At 37.7% G+C, this 15,691-nt stretch overlaps 1 protein-coding gene across 1 annotated transcript in view; it reads right to left on the bottom strand.

The window, feature by feature from the left end:
- The window catches only part of LOC146854203 (solute carrier family 23 member 1-like), a 411,177-nt gene that overhangs the window by 58,596 nt on the left and 336,890 nt on the right, over positions 1-15,691 (bottom strand). The window contains exon 8 of the mRNA XM_085651985.1: positions 5,010-5,263. Coding sequence (XP_085508111.1) covers positions 5,010-5,263 — 254 coding nt within the window. The remainder of the gene's footprint in view (positions 1-5,009; positions 5,264-15,691) is intronic.

The following is a 15,691-nucleotide window of genomic DNA, read 5'->3' as shown; positions in this document are numbered from 1 at the left end:
GGTTCAGAGTTATGGGTTATTTCCAACTCTGAGGTAATCCAGCAAGAAGAAAATAGATTTCTAAGGAGATTGCTGGCACTTCCCATCTCTGCTGCCAATTACATCAATCATAAAGAACTGGAGCTCCGATATCTGACAGACTTGATCCATGTCGGCTGGCTCTGCTCTGGTTATCAATATGAAAAACCCCTGAGTCTGCCTTATGAAGGGGCATAATACTGAACTGCCTCTTCCTGGATAAAGGTTTGCAAATCCCCTGGATTGGTTATGTTAAGAGAGTTTAGAGTCGTAAAAGAATGGAATCTTTTTTCCAGGATCCGTTGACCTGTGTTTTGTGATATTTGGACTTATACGACACTGATAACGTCACACATTATTTATGGACTGCTCACAGCAGCTGGTAACGTTCACTTTTATTTAGTTTTAGATCAGACACTGTTAAGTACCTTTTATACTTTCCCCTGGGCCATACACAGCATCTCGATTCCATATCTGGCCTGCGTGACGAAGTTTATAAACAGACTATGCTTTATTTTATCTTCTTCTGCAAATTTTATTCACAATATTCAAGGTTGTATTTAACCCCTATTTAAAAAAAATAATGCAGACCCGCTCTTAGATTCTTATTACTTTTACATAATGATGAAGTGTCTTTTAATGTGGGTGCATTTTTAAAGGATGCCGCGAGGGCGTGAACTTTGATGCACCGATGAGATATGCTGTTGCAATTTGGTACTGTGTGAGATATTTTATCGTTCTAGCTGAGGCATTTTATGTATTGGTCAAATCTTAATTTAAATTGTTATGATGTAAAATGTTCTTATAATTTTCTGTTCATGAATAACCTTTATGGCCGCGACAATGCTGCCGAACAAAGTTCTGAATTAAACTGAAGTCATCATACACTCTCCCACGGTGCATGAACACTTACAATTTAGGGCCTGATTTAGATCTTGCCGGCCGGGTTACTCTGACATAAAGGTGACGGATATCCCGTCCGCCGAAATACAATCCCCATTATATCCTAATGGACTGCCGGGTCTGGTGGCTCAGTGGACTAATGCGTCTGCTGCAGGGGCCTGTGTTCGACCTCATGGTCACAGGTTCAAATCCCGGCGGGTCCACTCAGCCTTTCATCCATCTGAGGTCGATAAAATGAGTACCATTGAGTTGGGTAACAATAAACATCTGTTATTCAGCGCCAAGATACCCGTAGTGGTGAACGTGCGCTTTACAAATACACGTGCTATGTTGTTGTTATGTTATTTATATTTCGGTGGACGAGATATCTGTCACTGTGTGACGGAGTAACCCGTCCGCCAATATCTAAATCAGGCTCAAAGTCTTGCATTAACCATTCTCACTGGTATGTTTCCTCTTGATGGAGCTCCCCCTGCTCCTAGGTGACATGTAATACCATATCATATGAGGTTCCCACATTGGCCATACTGGGCCATACAAATGCAGAGTGAAACAATAATGTGAAAAATGGCAAGGGCAACCCAGTCGTTCCATTCAAATCTGTATCCAGCTTCATCCTGACTCATCCCGACTACTCATGACCTGCTGACTCCACCTTCTATGTTCTTGCTTGGTATTGCTAAGCCTTAAAATCAAGCCCGTTTTCAACCACGTCATTAATGGCTGATCCAGTTTTCACTTTACCAGAGAAGACTCTCTTAAGAGGACCTGTTAGGTCACGTAGATTATCACCTGGAAGGTTACTGTAAGCTTGGCAGCTCACCTGAAGAGGTAGCGCACACCGCCCTTGACCTTACCTGTGGTGGAGCACTCACCTCGGAATGAGAGCAACTCTCCCTACATGTCACTCAAATAATTCTGCACCAACAATAAACAGTCTCATAACACCTCAAATCAACACAGTCAGTCCTGCGAACTACAAACCCCAACCCCCTTCAAAACTGATTGTTATTTTATGGTGTGTTGTAGAATGTTGTGTCATACCGTGCTATGCTGTATTATGTAAGGGTGTGCTGTGTCTTATTGTGGTAGGCAGTGTTATGTTGTGGTCTTTTTTATGTAACATGGTGCTGTGTTATGACATGTTGTGTCATATTGTACTATTTGTGTGTTGGGAGATTCATAGTTATGCTTTGTTATAGTATGATCTGTGATGTTGTGTCATGTTTTAATATGCTATGCTATGTTAAAGTGTGTATCAAACTTTCATGTTGTGCAATGCTAGGGTGTGGTTTGTGTTGTGATATGCTGTGGCATGCTATTGCATGTTGTGTTATGTTGTGGCATGCTATTGTATGCAACGTTTTTTATTGTGTGAGATCTTGTCATGCAATGCTATGGTGTGTTGTGTTACGTTTTGTTATAGTCCGGTATGATGTGTTGTGTTACGTTTTGTTATACTCTGGTATGTTGTGTGATATTGGGATGTTTACGTTTAAGTCTTGGGATCTTTTTGCTAGGTCACACTTTACTATATTGTCTTGTGTGTGCTTTGCTATGTGAGGTTGTGTTCTATTTTGTCATGTAGTGCTATGCACTGCTGTACTGGGTGACACACATATTCAGACTCACCCATGTACATGCACACTCACACCCATCCATTCACAAGCGTGCACACTGACACCCACCATTACTTGGCACAGAGTGAGATGGGGTCACTGAGAGTGCTGACACCACCCCACTCTGTGACGAGGCGGAACCGAAGGACAGTCTGTCCTGATACTTCAGTGGTTAAAACTGAAGTGCCAAAGCCAGAGTCCATCTGTGACAGATCACTGACATATTGTCAGTCAAAATATCGAGGTACCACAATATCGTGTCCAAAATATCGATGGACAAAATATCGACTTCCTAGCTCCATAAAGGTAAGTACCAAAATATCGATACCAAAATATCGTTGTTAAAATATAGTTGTATAAAATATCGATTTTTTTAATGTCTTGAAAATAATATAAAATTAATTGAATTATAAATATAATTACATAAAACATAGTAAGAATTATTTTAAAAATGTTAAAATTAATAAATAATACATGTAATGTAAACAATATTAAACATGCATATTTTTTATATATTTACTTCATAATATTAATAAATACTTATTAAATTAAATTATGAAATGTTAAAAACATAATTAAAATTAGAATACAATATATATCTAAATAAACCTGTAATATAAATATAAAAATTAATTTGATATATAATAAATTAAATTATTATTATTATTTTTTTTTTTAATGATATTTCACACTACATTAATTATAACAGTAGGGAAAAGGTTGCATAGCTTAGGGGATAAAATTACTATTCCCACTCCAACAAGTGTAACAGTAGGGAAAGTGTTGCATAGCGGGTGTGTAAAAATTACTATTCCCACTCCAGAGAGTGCAACAGTAGGGAAAATGTTGGATTAATTTAATATTCCACTCCTGCAATATAATTAACATTAATTAACAAATAATTCATTTAAAAAAAAAATTACATCCCACCATAATCCCCTATACATGTCACCACCAATATTGTAAAATATTAATCAATTAACATAATTTATTATCAATTAATTAATTAACTAATAGCCATCAAATATAAATTAATTCACACAATTAACAATATAAAATAACTTTAAATAAATAATATATAAAAAATATTAAAACTTTTAATACAAATAAAGGGCATCGTTACGATGGCGGGCGGCACCGTAACGGAGCACGGGACCGACCGCCGATGCTGCAGCGGTCCCGCCATTTAAATTAGGATGCACCCGCCACACTGGTGGGCGCATTCTGGGCCTTTTACATTGTGGGTGGATCTGCTGGCTGCCGACCCGCTCGCAATGTGAAAGGACTGTGCACAGCATTGCAATGCACAACATGGCAGGCACCATGTGGTGCCTGCCACGTAGTGCATTCCAAAGAAGAGGGGTACCATAGGTACCCCCCATGTGCAGCCGCCACTCCCCCAACACCCAGGAGGCCCGCAATGGGCCCCCAACAGCAAGAACCGAATGCCTTTCCATGGCGGCATCGCCGCCATTGAAAGGTAATTTTCCGCCTACATCATAATATGGATGGCGGTGTCTTGCAGAACCCACAACCCGCTACGGAATAAAATGATGCAACAATTAATTAACATATAATTAATGAATTCAAAAAATTCTTAATTAATATATTATAATGTAATTACTTCCCACCCTATTTCCCGTATAAACCCACAACCCTCTACAGAACTAAAATACGCAAAAATAATTTAACATAAAATTCGTTACTTTAAAAAAATTCAAACATACATTACAAAAATAATATATACTTTTAACACATATACTAACATTTAAAACACTACTAAAATACGCAAAAATAATTTAACATAAAATTTGTTACTTTTAAAAAATTCAAACATACATTACGAAAATAATATATACTTTTAACACATATACTAACATTTAAAACACTAAATAGCAGGCACTTCTGATGAAAACCACAAGAAAGCCAAGTCTAACACAAAGTCTCTCTCCCGCTCGAAGCTTCTTCTCGTTGCACTTTAACAAATTTAGGATACGAGGAACTTGAGGTGGCGGTGCCAGAAAGCCTCCAGGTCCACTGCACAATCCACTGCTGGACCCTCAAGGAGAACCCAACAGGCAGATATTTGCTCCAACAATCCCAGTTGTGCCCCTGCATAGGCATAACACAGCCAAGGTGCATGAGAATCCGCAAAGACCCCAGCAGGAGAATTCCAAAGCTTCACTCGATAATCTATTTTAGAGATGGCGGTCCCTTGTTTCACAGTGAAGAGATAAGAAGAGTGAAGAGAAGTGGCTCTCTTGTAGTTTGAGGGATTGAATTGCACCAGGGATTTCAACATGTCTGTGTTGCTGAAGTTACATTTCTTCCAACTGTAGTATTAAAGAAATATAAACACTGACTGTTCTGCTTACCTTATAAATTGCAAGATTATATGATTTATTCAACTCTGCACTCAGTTTACTTTACATGCTTACTTGGATACTATAAAAAAAATGCTTCTCTTACCTTGGTGATCCCAAGAGCACCAACATTCTCGCTGTAAGAGGTAGTCCCATTACCAGTGCCCCAGGCTCCAGCTAGAAGGCACCCAATACCTTCTATACCAATTCCTCGGTTAATTGCATGCCTCGGAGGGGGCGGAGCCCCAGACAGCCTGGCACAGGCATGATAATCCCCCACAGATTCCACCATGGATGAAATCACTCCTGCCAAAATGCCAAACACACCAGCAAGGCTGATGGTGGGTACCCCCCACTGGCCTAGAAACAGAATAAAAGAAAGTATTTTTATTAGGCAGCTGACTACCAATAGCAAGAGCATGAATGTCGCATAATATGAAGATTGATCAGCAAAGGGGCAAAATCAAGCTTCTGATGCAGTACGTTTTTGCGGCTGTGATTTTTCTTTGCAGGCATTGTCAATCCCACACACTGGGGACGGGGACTTCCCGGAGATCTCAATACACATTTGTGAAAGCATAATTGTTGTCCACAGAGACATATTTCAAACAAATATTGTCCGTTTCTGACTTATGACTACCTCTACAGTCGCTAGTAAGTTTAGGCACTCAGTACTTCATTAATGCAGTCTGACACTCATCCTCGCACTCATTCATATATCCATTGATTCATTCTCGCATTCACTCACTTACCCATCCACAGTAAAAGTCATAAAAAAGCTCAACAATCATATGCAAGATAAATTAGAAGAATGAAAGCAGAAAAAAGAAAACATGCTGTCATCTAAACGGTATGTTGTTAACAACAAAAAGTAAAACCATGCAGTGATTGTGCACCTTTGTTTTAAAGATCCAACATGGCCATCACATTTATTTCCAACGTAATGGCCATCTTAGAACGAGAAAAAGTGGTATACTATTAACAATGCCATTGCAAGAAGCAGAGGCCGTGTGGGTAGCCATGCACTGCAGATGAACTGAGCAGCAAGTGGGAGGCCAGAGCATTGTCCAGCTATGGCCTTTTACTAAGAATAGACTTTTCTACTAGGCAGCCTTCAGGCCTCAACAGAGCCTAACATGCCCACCAACAGTGTTCTTCTTCTACCCCAAGGTTTGGCAAAGGGGATAACCAACACTAGGATCCTTTCTTAGAAGGGTGATCAGTGAGCTTCCATTTTACAAAATACCTCGGTCTGTAATACAGTGCAATACTAATCCTCGTTTAAGGGCAAATTGGCTTTAGCAGATATTTTTCAAAACAAGTCAGTACTACTGGCTTTGTCATAACTTTTCATAATAAACAGATCCAACCCATGGCATCATACATACCACTACCTAGTGTACCAACTCTAGTATTAGCCTTTATCATTGCCTTATCACATAAGCAGCTCAGGTCCACTAAATTGTGCAGAAGCTTTCCCACAAGGCAAGTGTCAGACATACAGTCATAAAATTGAAAATATAGAAAACCGCAGTGGACAAAAAGTATGTACTTTCCAAGAGGGGTCAATAAAGATTATGTACAGTGAAAAGTGTCTATTTCCAGGGTTTGTCAGTGGGGTTGACAACAGCAGCACCTTTGGGAAGCATGGTCATCTTAGATTCCAAGTTACCAAATGTCTGCCTGTAGCAATTAACAGAGTGTAATAACAAATATCAGTGTCAGACATCTTATATTTAACAAATACCTTTCACAATAAATATGCCAGGCCTGCTTCCTTTGTCATAACTTTACATAATAAACAAATCAGACCAGTGGCATCTAACATAACTTTACCCAGTGAGCAAACTCAGGCCTCAAGCTTCCATAACTAGTTTGTCACCATGACCAACACAACCCAGCTGTATTAGTACAAGCTTTTACAGGGCAACAATCAGGCCTCGTATTGGGCCCTAACATGGATTCTAACAGTGCAAATCTTCAACTCCCAGGGTTTGGCAAAGGGAGTTGCCAGCACCAGTATCCTTGCCTAGTAGGATGATCTGTTGACTTTTTCACAAAATACCCATCAGAGGTCTTTAGCAGAGTGCAATACTTGTCCACGCACTCTACGGCCCGATTGGCTTCCACAAATGTTTTCCCAATAAATAAGTCAGTCCTTTTGCCCTTGTCATAACTTTTCATAATAAACAGTTCAGACTCGTGGCATCTGACAGAGCGTTTCCCAAATGAACCAATCAAGCCCTTAGCCTTTATCTTTGACTTATCACCATAAACTACTCCGGCCTATGGTATTTTGCATAAACTGGCAACTATCGAGCATACAGACATATTACATAAATATTACAGTTGGCAAAACAATATGCAGCCCCTCTCAAATCGGCCCAACACGGACAAAATGCAAATCTTCAACCCCAGGGATTAGTCAGAGGGGGTGACCATTCCCTAGATTGGCAATCAGTTAGACTCCATGCAGCCAAATATCTGTTTACAGCCGTCAACACAGTGAAACAACAATCAACCCTTAAACGAGTATTGCTTAAAAATATAGATACGTTTTTTTTTGCATTCTCCATTCATTGTTTTGTGATATTCAAAGATGAACAACTGAAGTATTGTAGAATGAAGTATCACACCTAAACAAACATTATGCAAGTCCTGAATCATAGAAATCAAACTATAAAGAATCAGAGACTCTAGGATACATTACACTTCGGTATTGTGTTCAAGAACAGTATCCTTAATAGAGGGAAGAGAATAAATCTGAATAAAATGAAAGTCAGTAACCAATAAACCATGAGGGAGTAATACTATTGATATATGGCAAAACGTTTCAAAAGACAGTAGTCAGCCTAGGTTCAAGGCATTAATGGTCAAACAACAAAGCAGTGTATATTGTTGAGGTACGTTTTTCACATTGAATAGGTCAGACCTACTGCCTATGTCCTAACCTTTTCACAATAAATAGATCCGACCTGTGGCTTCTGACAAAGCTGCTCGCGGTGAAGCAATCAAGCCTTTAGCCTTCAGCATATTACATAAACTCTTCAGGCCTATGGTGTTGAGAACCTGGCAACCATCAGGCACAGATCCATAAAATCAAAAATATAAACAAAATCAAATCTGGCAAAACAAAATAAAGCTCTTCTAAGAAGCTACCAAGGATTATGAAAATGTATGAATATCAGTGGGAGTTGCCAACAACAAAACCCTTGCCTACTACACTAATTTATGAGATTGCAAGTAACATAATACCTGTTTACAGCCTTTAACACAGTGGAATAACGATGCATCCTTAAAGATACTATCAACACATCAGCATTCACCATAACTTGAACCAATGAGGCCTACTGTATTCATCATTGGCTTGTTAACATAACCAACTCGAGTCCACATAGTCCAGGCATACAGTCATAAGACTACACATAAAAAAATGAAAGTAGAGAGAAAAATACACCTTCTAAGAAGGGCTAGCAAGGATTATCACAGTGCAAATCTTCTTCACTGAGAGTTTGTCACAGGAGGTGAGCAGCGCCAAAACATTCGCGTACTGTGATAATCTTTGGGATTCGATGTAAAATACATCTCTACGTGCTTTAACTCTGTGTGATAATAATCCACTTTTAAATCTATACTGGATATATACCTATGCCTTTCAAAATACATATGCGAGGCTTGCTACATTTGTAGTAACTTTGAATAAGAAATAGATCAGGCCTTTATCCTTGATCATTGAATTGGTGCCATTACCAACTCAGTCCTTCTGTACTGAGTATAAGCTTCGTCACAAAGGAAAGTCTGCAACACAAGTACTCCTTTTCAGTGATTGCACCCAACCTTTCCACAATCAAATGCTGCACTCAAGGAAATGTACATCTAAGCAGAGTCAACCCCCTTCTGTTAGTAATGCTTCCGATGACACTCAATTGACGTTGATATACCAATAAATAATCATTGCCAAAAAAAAAAAAAAAGTAGCGCTTCTGTTGCCTCTTTTTCTGATGATCCCACAAGGTCTGGCGATAGTTGCACTGTCAAGCCAGATCAGAATTGTTTTTTTGATGTCTGTATTTTGGTGAGAGGAGCAGCTTTTTGGGTCAAACCCCATCGTAACTTTTGAAACTGAATTAAATAAATTATTCAACATGGTTTAGGTTTCTCTAAATATGGGTTTGCGGGAAAGTATGTAAGGGGTTTCAATGGCACTACTGTAATTATGAATTAGTGGCTGCTGATGGTTGGTCAATGGTAGAGAAAAATGATCCACTTGTTTAGTCGATATAACACAGAAATATATTGGCAAAAGTGGTGGTTAGGGACCAGGTCTGGTGCCCTAGGAGAAGGCTGTTCACATAAGTGCTTTCAGGGTCATCGAGGAAAAAAGTCCATTGCAGAACCAAGCATTGCATCTGAAAGTAACCTAGAGGAATTCTGCTGTGCACATGACTCCACGCCTCGCTAAAGCTTTACATGCTTTTCATGATTTTTAACATGGATGTCTGGTTGCATCTCACAGTTGTTTTCAGAAAAGCATGGGAAAATATATTTTCTCAGCATGCCAAATCAATTCACATTAAATGAAATGTTGTGCTTTGATTATTTTTAATAATGTACGCCACTGAATGTAGTGACCACCCTTTCTTGGATTCCAATGTTAAATCTGGACTTTTCTTACTTTTTACCAGATCAATCCCACACTACATAAATATTTTTATGAGCCTTGACACGATGGAATGCACTGTGATTTGTGATGGGTTCATGCTATAGTTAATTAAAGGAGTGTTTGGAAACCCTTGATGTTTCTTTTCTGAGATGTGGTCAATTAGTTTTACTGCACCAGACTCAGTGCAGCATAATCTACATGTGTATGTGAATATGCCTGGGTTGCCACACAGAAAGAAGCCATCCTAATTGAAATGCTTATCCAGACCTGCTGATGTCCTCTGATTTTTGCTTTGAACTGTTTTTAGCTAGTAGCTCATTCTGATCATTAATGTGCCTGCCATTTGTGAAGCAAATGGGCTTCTCTATCTTTTTGGAAGCCAGGCATCCTCTCTCACTGAAATTTCCCTAAACGTTTTGCCACTATAGGTCTGCTTTATTGTGTCTTTGTGTACTTAGTAAATCTCCACACGCCGTACAGTCATCCATATGAACACAATGCTTACTCATATATGCTACATAGTCATCACTGCCTCCCTTGAATCTAATGGAAGCAAGTTCAAAGTATAAATACAATGCTCACTCGTATCTCAACCTCTATATCGTAATACACTTACATTGGGTCAGCGTTTGATATATCCATACTAATATTTCTTCTGTTTTTAGGGATTGCTTCTTTTTATATATTTTTATCATTTATATTTTATGTATAATATTATATCTTAAAACATGTCTTCTTTTATGCTAGCACAACTCTATGTAAAACTAGTCCACATGTGATGTTAAAATGCTGGCTGTGTTCCTGATTCTCGGGCACAAAGTCAAAAAGAGTCCATAACATTCTCTGCTGCTTACTGAATCACCTTCCAACCATGTCCTGGATAAAATTCTAGACAACATCATGGACCATCAATCTTTAAGGGGTATTAACAATTAAAAGCCGCAACAGATCGAAAATAGGTGGGTGGCTATGGAGAAACCGGTTGAAAATGATGAACAAAGAATTTTGTGATGTGCACGATGGATCCAGTAGAGTCGCTAATCTAGAATATGAATTTACTACATTGAAGAATCAGGCTGAACCCGAGATAAAAATTGATGCAACAATCTAAGACTTTATGGTCTCCCATATACATTGCTTGGTGATGTCTAAATGAATATATATGCATTCCTCCATTGCGATTATGTTTAATGTAGTGTCTTGTAATGTAAATGGTCTTGATAACCACATAAAAAGACAAAAGGTTTTAACACATTTACCCAAACTAAATGCACCAATAAAGCTACTGCAAGAGTCTCATTGTAATGACAATAACTCTTAAACTAAAGGAGCAATGAGTGTGTAATATTTTTGCTCACCAGCTATTATTCACAATAGTGGTATGTAAATTTATTTTACAAATCCATAAATGCTGACGTAATATCACAGGAGCATGCCGATGATGGTAGATGGTTCCTCTAAGACACCTTTATTAAAAAAAAGTATTGAACCATCTTAAATCGATATGGACCTGTACGCAATGATCAAACTTTCTGAATAATACTGAATTAAAAGTGGGCTTGGTTGAGAATGAACATTTTAGTATCGCTGGTGATTGTAATCAGTAGTTTTCATCTGTTACTTGACAAGAAATAGTATAAATTTGGCCCAGATCACACAAAGCATTCACAAGTGTATTCAACTCTAAAGCGCTTTTTGATTCATGAACAAATCACAATCCTAGTTCCAAAAAATATATTTTTTTCTCATCCCCACATGGTTCTTTATCAAAAATTGATTAATCTTTCCTTTGAAATCTATTACTGCAAACCTTAATAAATCGGAAATAGGATCTATATCTATTGTCAACCATGCTCCTGTGATACCATCTATTGATCATAATTGGGTATGGAAATCAAATGGGGGATTGATGCTTTAATAATTCCCCTTTATCTGCTGGTTTATTTTACAACTCTGAATGCTTACTTATGATTTCTGTTCATAGTAATAAACCCAAAAATACATAATTATCTAATAATTGGCATTCAAATAAAATCTTGAAATTATTTATATTTTATATCTTCTCAGATGATGTCTTATCTAGTCGCTACAAAGTTTGACTAAACTTGATTGCTACATTAAGCACCAGTAATATTCTTTTGGTTGATCCTAAATATTTTTGGGCATCAAGAAAAGCATTTGCGCAATATTATAAAACTCTTGTTATGGAAAATACTCATGCTTCCCAATTTGTACTTGAAAATTACTTCTCAAATATTCCTAAACAAACAAATGTTAATTTAATTGGTAATATTGAAAAAGTTCATGTACAAAATGATACATGTGTGCATGTAACCAAAATCAAATCACAGTTGTCAAAATCACCCGTTATGACCTCTCCATCAACCCAGAGTCCCTGCAACCTAGGCCTGAGGCAACTGCTTGACAGATCACAGGTGGGGTGGCATGTAACCAGCAGAACAAACGCACTAAGAGGATAAACCCAGATTAATCAGGCAGCAACACCACAATGGTCGAAATAAAGCACACATGGCCGGAGGGACTAGCGTTCCCAAAACACCATAAAGTTAAATGCCACATGAAGTTAGGAACACTCAGTCAATCACGAAACAGTACACACAGCACATGCTGTGATCGCACGCTCCCCAAGCCGGACATTTGGACACGATGCCCACTGACCCTCATTGTGTCCACGCAATGCTGTGACCCACCTGCATTTGTTTTCAGGTGGGATAATTTATGATTCCATGAGTAGACCCACATTCTTCTTCCTACAAAGCATTGATGAACTGTTTTATGATGCTCCAAGAAATGTATATAATGGCCCTCAAATTGATTGTACTTTGAGACAGTCCTTAGACCCTAACTCTGTAACTGAGCTCCCGGCCGAAGTGTTTGTTTAAACCAACTGTTCCAGTTTTTCCAAAGGCTTCTTGTCTTTGTTTTTTTCAAGGTAAATTCACATTCAAGCAGCATATTAATTACATAATCCTTGGATTCTGTAATTAAATTAACATTACTGTACAGGAAGTAAAAAATATCATATCCTTCCTCAAGAAATCTAGAGCTCCTGGTTCTAATGGACTTTCAGTAGATCTCACCTCCTAATTTTCTGTTGTATTAGCTCTTAATTTGCTTGAACCTTTTAACTTTACATGATAATGATTATCAATATTGTAAGACGTTTACACCAATGTTGTTGAGAGTGACTGAAAGATTCACGCTAAAATATTAGCTACCAGACTACAGTCTTCTATTCACTTTTTTATTAATCCTAATCAATCCAGATTTATTAAAGGACGCATGTCTTCGGATAGTGTTGGAGCTGATTCAAATATTATTTTGAAAGCATCCTCTTTATAACAACCCTCAGTTGCTATATCGCTTTATGCCAGAAAGTCATTTAATAGAATTGTCCCTTTTCATTTAAAACACTAATCTTTCCATATTCATTATTTAACACTTCATATTTTAACACTTCATGGATCCAGGCAAGCTTGCACACTTTCCCAATATTTTCTGTGTTATATTGAACCTTTCTATGAAATTTATTAGAAATAATTCTCAAATTAAAGGGGTCATTTTCTATGACGAAAATATTAAACGTTCAGCCAATGCTGCTGATATTTTACAATGCATATCAGGTCAAGAAGCTTCCTTACAATCTCTTCTATTGGACATTACCTTTTATGACTCAGTTTCTGACTATAAACTGGACTCTGATAAAAATAGAAGTCTTACCCCCATAATAGTCTGTATTTAGATTTTATATTTAACACCAACGTCTATTGAAGCCCTAAAAACCTAATGTAGCAACCACTATTATTAAAATTAATCTTGCATCCATCAAAGAAAAAGTCACTTCACTGATTAATAAGTGGTCTCCTTTACTTTCGTCATGGTAGGGAAGGTTTGATTCAGTTAAAATGATGCCAGTCCCTATTACCTTATATTTATTATCAATGTCATCTTTCAGAATCACAGTTCATGACTTTAAAAGGATAGATTCAATGTTCCCAATATTTTTATGGAACAAGCAACTCCTAGAATTGTGTTGAGTAAATTGGCAAGATTCAAAGCAGAAGATTGTGTCAGATTTCCCAATTTTAGACTTCATCAGCATGCTTCTCCTATTAGACAAATGGTGTGTTAATTATATTGACAAGAAAACTCCCAGATTGGTTATTTGGAAAATGTGATGTTAATTCGTTTTTCTTTGAATTAATTATTACACTCCAATGAATAAATGGCCCAAATTAAAGAAACTCCTATCAAACACACTTGGGATTTACTGCAAGCCTTTATATTTTCTAAAGTGTCTCATTTTGACAACATTACCCTCTTTATCATTTGGTGTTAGGAGCCTATAAAAATTAAGTAACCAATACATTTGTTTGAAAAATGTATACAAGAAAAGCCTTTCTTGGATTTCTTTGGAAAGATTTATACATCTTTCTCAGATGTTTTAACTATTTAAAAATAGCTAATTTAGTCCTTCAGGGGACTTACAAAAGATTTGTAATCTACCCACAATATTTTAAATGAAAAATTATTATATAAAATCTATTTACTGCTCATATCCCATCAATATCTAAATACTCTGCTTTCCGACATAATTGCTTTCCTTTTTTTAGGGATTGTACTATACCGAAAACTTCATTTATTTATAAAGAATTTCACTCTACATCTCTGATTGAAACACGAGAGAGTGATTTTTCTGTATGTTGGTCCAGTGATTGGTGGGATAAAATGTTTGCCAAAATGTTTACGATTGTCAAAGCTACCACAATCACTCAATTGTTTTTTTATTTATAGTAGGGTGTAACTTTTTTATTTGCTGTGTAAAATACTGAAGTCATATACGATTTATAATATTGCCGACAATTTATTCTGGTTATGTCATGAAAATAGCAAAAACCAAAGGAAATGATGGACGGAGTGTTGAACATTGCAATCACTCACCCCCAGTCAACTGATCTGGGTTTAATCCATCATCGTTCTTTAGCCCACTCTGTCACCCCAGTTCAGACATAGCCATATGCAAATCAGTCTGACCCTGTGCCTCATGGGAACAGTCCAGCCCGAACTGCCAAGCCATGTCTTCCCTGGACCGGAAACAAGCTTCGGAGTGTTGAACATTGCAAGCAATCACCCCCAGTCAAGATCAGTTGACTGGGGGTGAGTGCCTGCAATGTTCAACATTCCGCCCATCATTTCCTTTGGTATTTGCTTTGTTCGCCATTAGTTGGCAGGGTATGCTCAGACGTGAGTCCCTTGCTCACTTTGCCACTGGATTCAAGCAAGCCTGGCTGAAGATGGCTGAAATGCCAGAAACCGGTCCTAGGAAGCTTGTTTCCGGTCCAGGGAAGACATGGCTTGGCAGTTCGGGCTGGACTGTTCCCATGAGGCACAGGGTCAGACTGATTTGCATATGGCCATGTCTGAACTGGGGTGGCAGAGTAGGCTAAAGAACGGTGGTGGATTAAACCCAGATCAGTTGACTGGGGGTGAGTGCTTGCAATGTTCAACACTCCGTCCATCATTTCCTTTGGTATTTGCTATGTCATGAAAATAAACAGGTCTTATGTTATGTGTTGCTTTCTTGTGGTAAAGTGTTTGATATCTAGAACCTAATATGGTATCAGGTAAACTGCATTCTTAAATTGAATGTTTCTCTTACTTTTAGAAAATGTGGTCTTTGGGTCTCTTTCACTTTTGGACAAGACTAAAAGTACTGACAACTATAAAATATGCACATGCGTCTTCCACTCAAAACATCACCAAAGGAGATATCTTTTGGTTACCATTAACTAGATTTTTATCAAGAAAACCTATCTGTACCCAACCTTCTTGTTTTCCAGAAGTAGTTTTCAAACCTCCATGAAATACTCCATTGATACTGTCGTTTTTCTAATAACATCTGATGTATTTATTTTATACTTTTTTCATTCTTCCTCAGCTACATATATAATTTTATGTTTAAGCTCTGTATATTTGCTGCTACTTTTCCTTCTTTCTTTTTTCCTACCTTTCTCTCTTTTCCTCTATCTGTTCTTGTTTTCTTTCTTCCACAGTCATTTCTATTAATGGTAAACATTTCAAATTGCATATTTGAATTATTTTGG

Source organism: Triturus cristatus, chromosome 4_1 (assembly GCF_964204655.1).
Source record: "Triturus cristatus chromosome 4_1, aTriCri1.1, whole genome shotgun sequence".
Classification (NCBI taxonomy): Eukaryota; Metazoa; Chordata; class Amphibia; order Caudata; family Salamandridae; genus Triturus; species Triturus cristatus.
The sequence above is the reverse complement of the archived record's forward strand: the minus strand, read 5'-3'. Positions and strand labels throughout refer to the sequence as shown.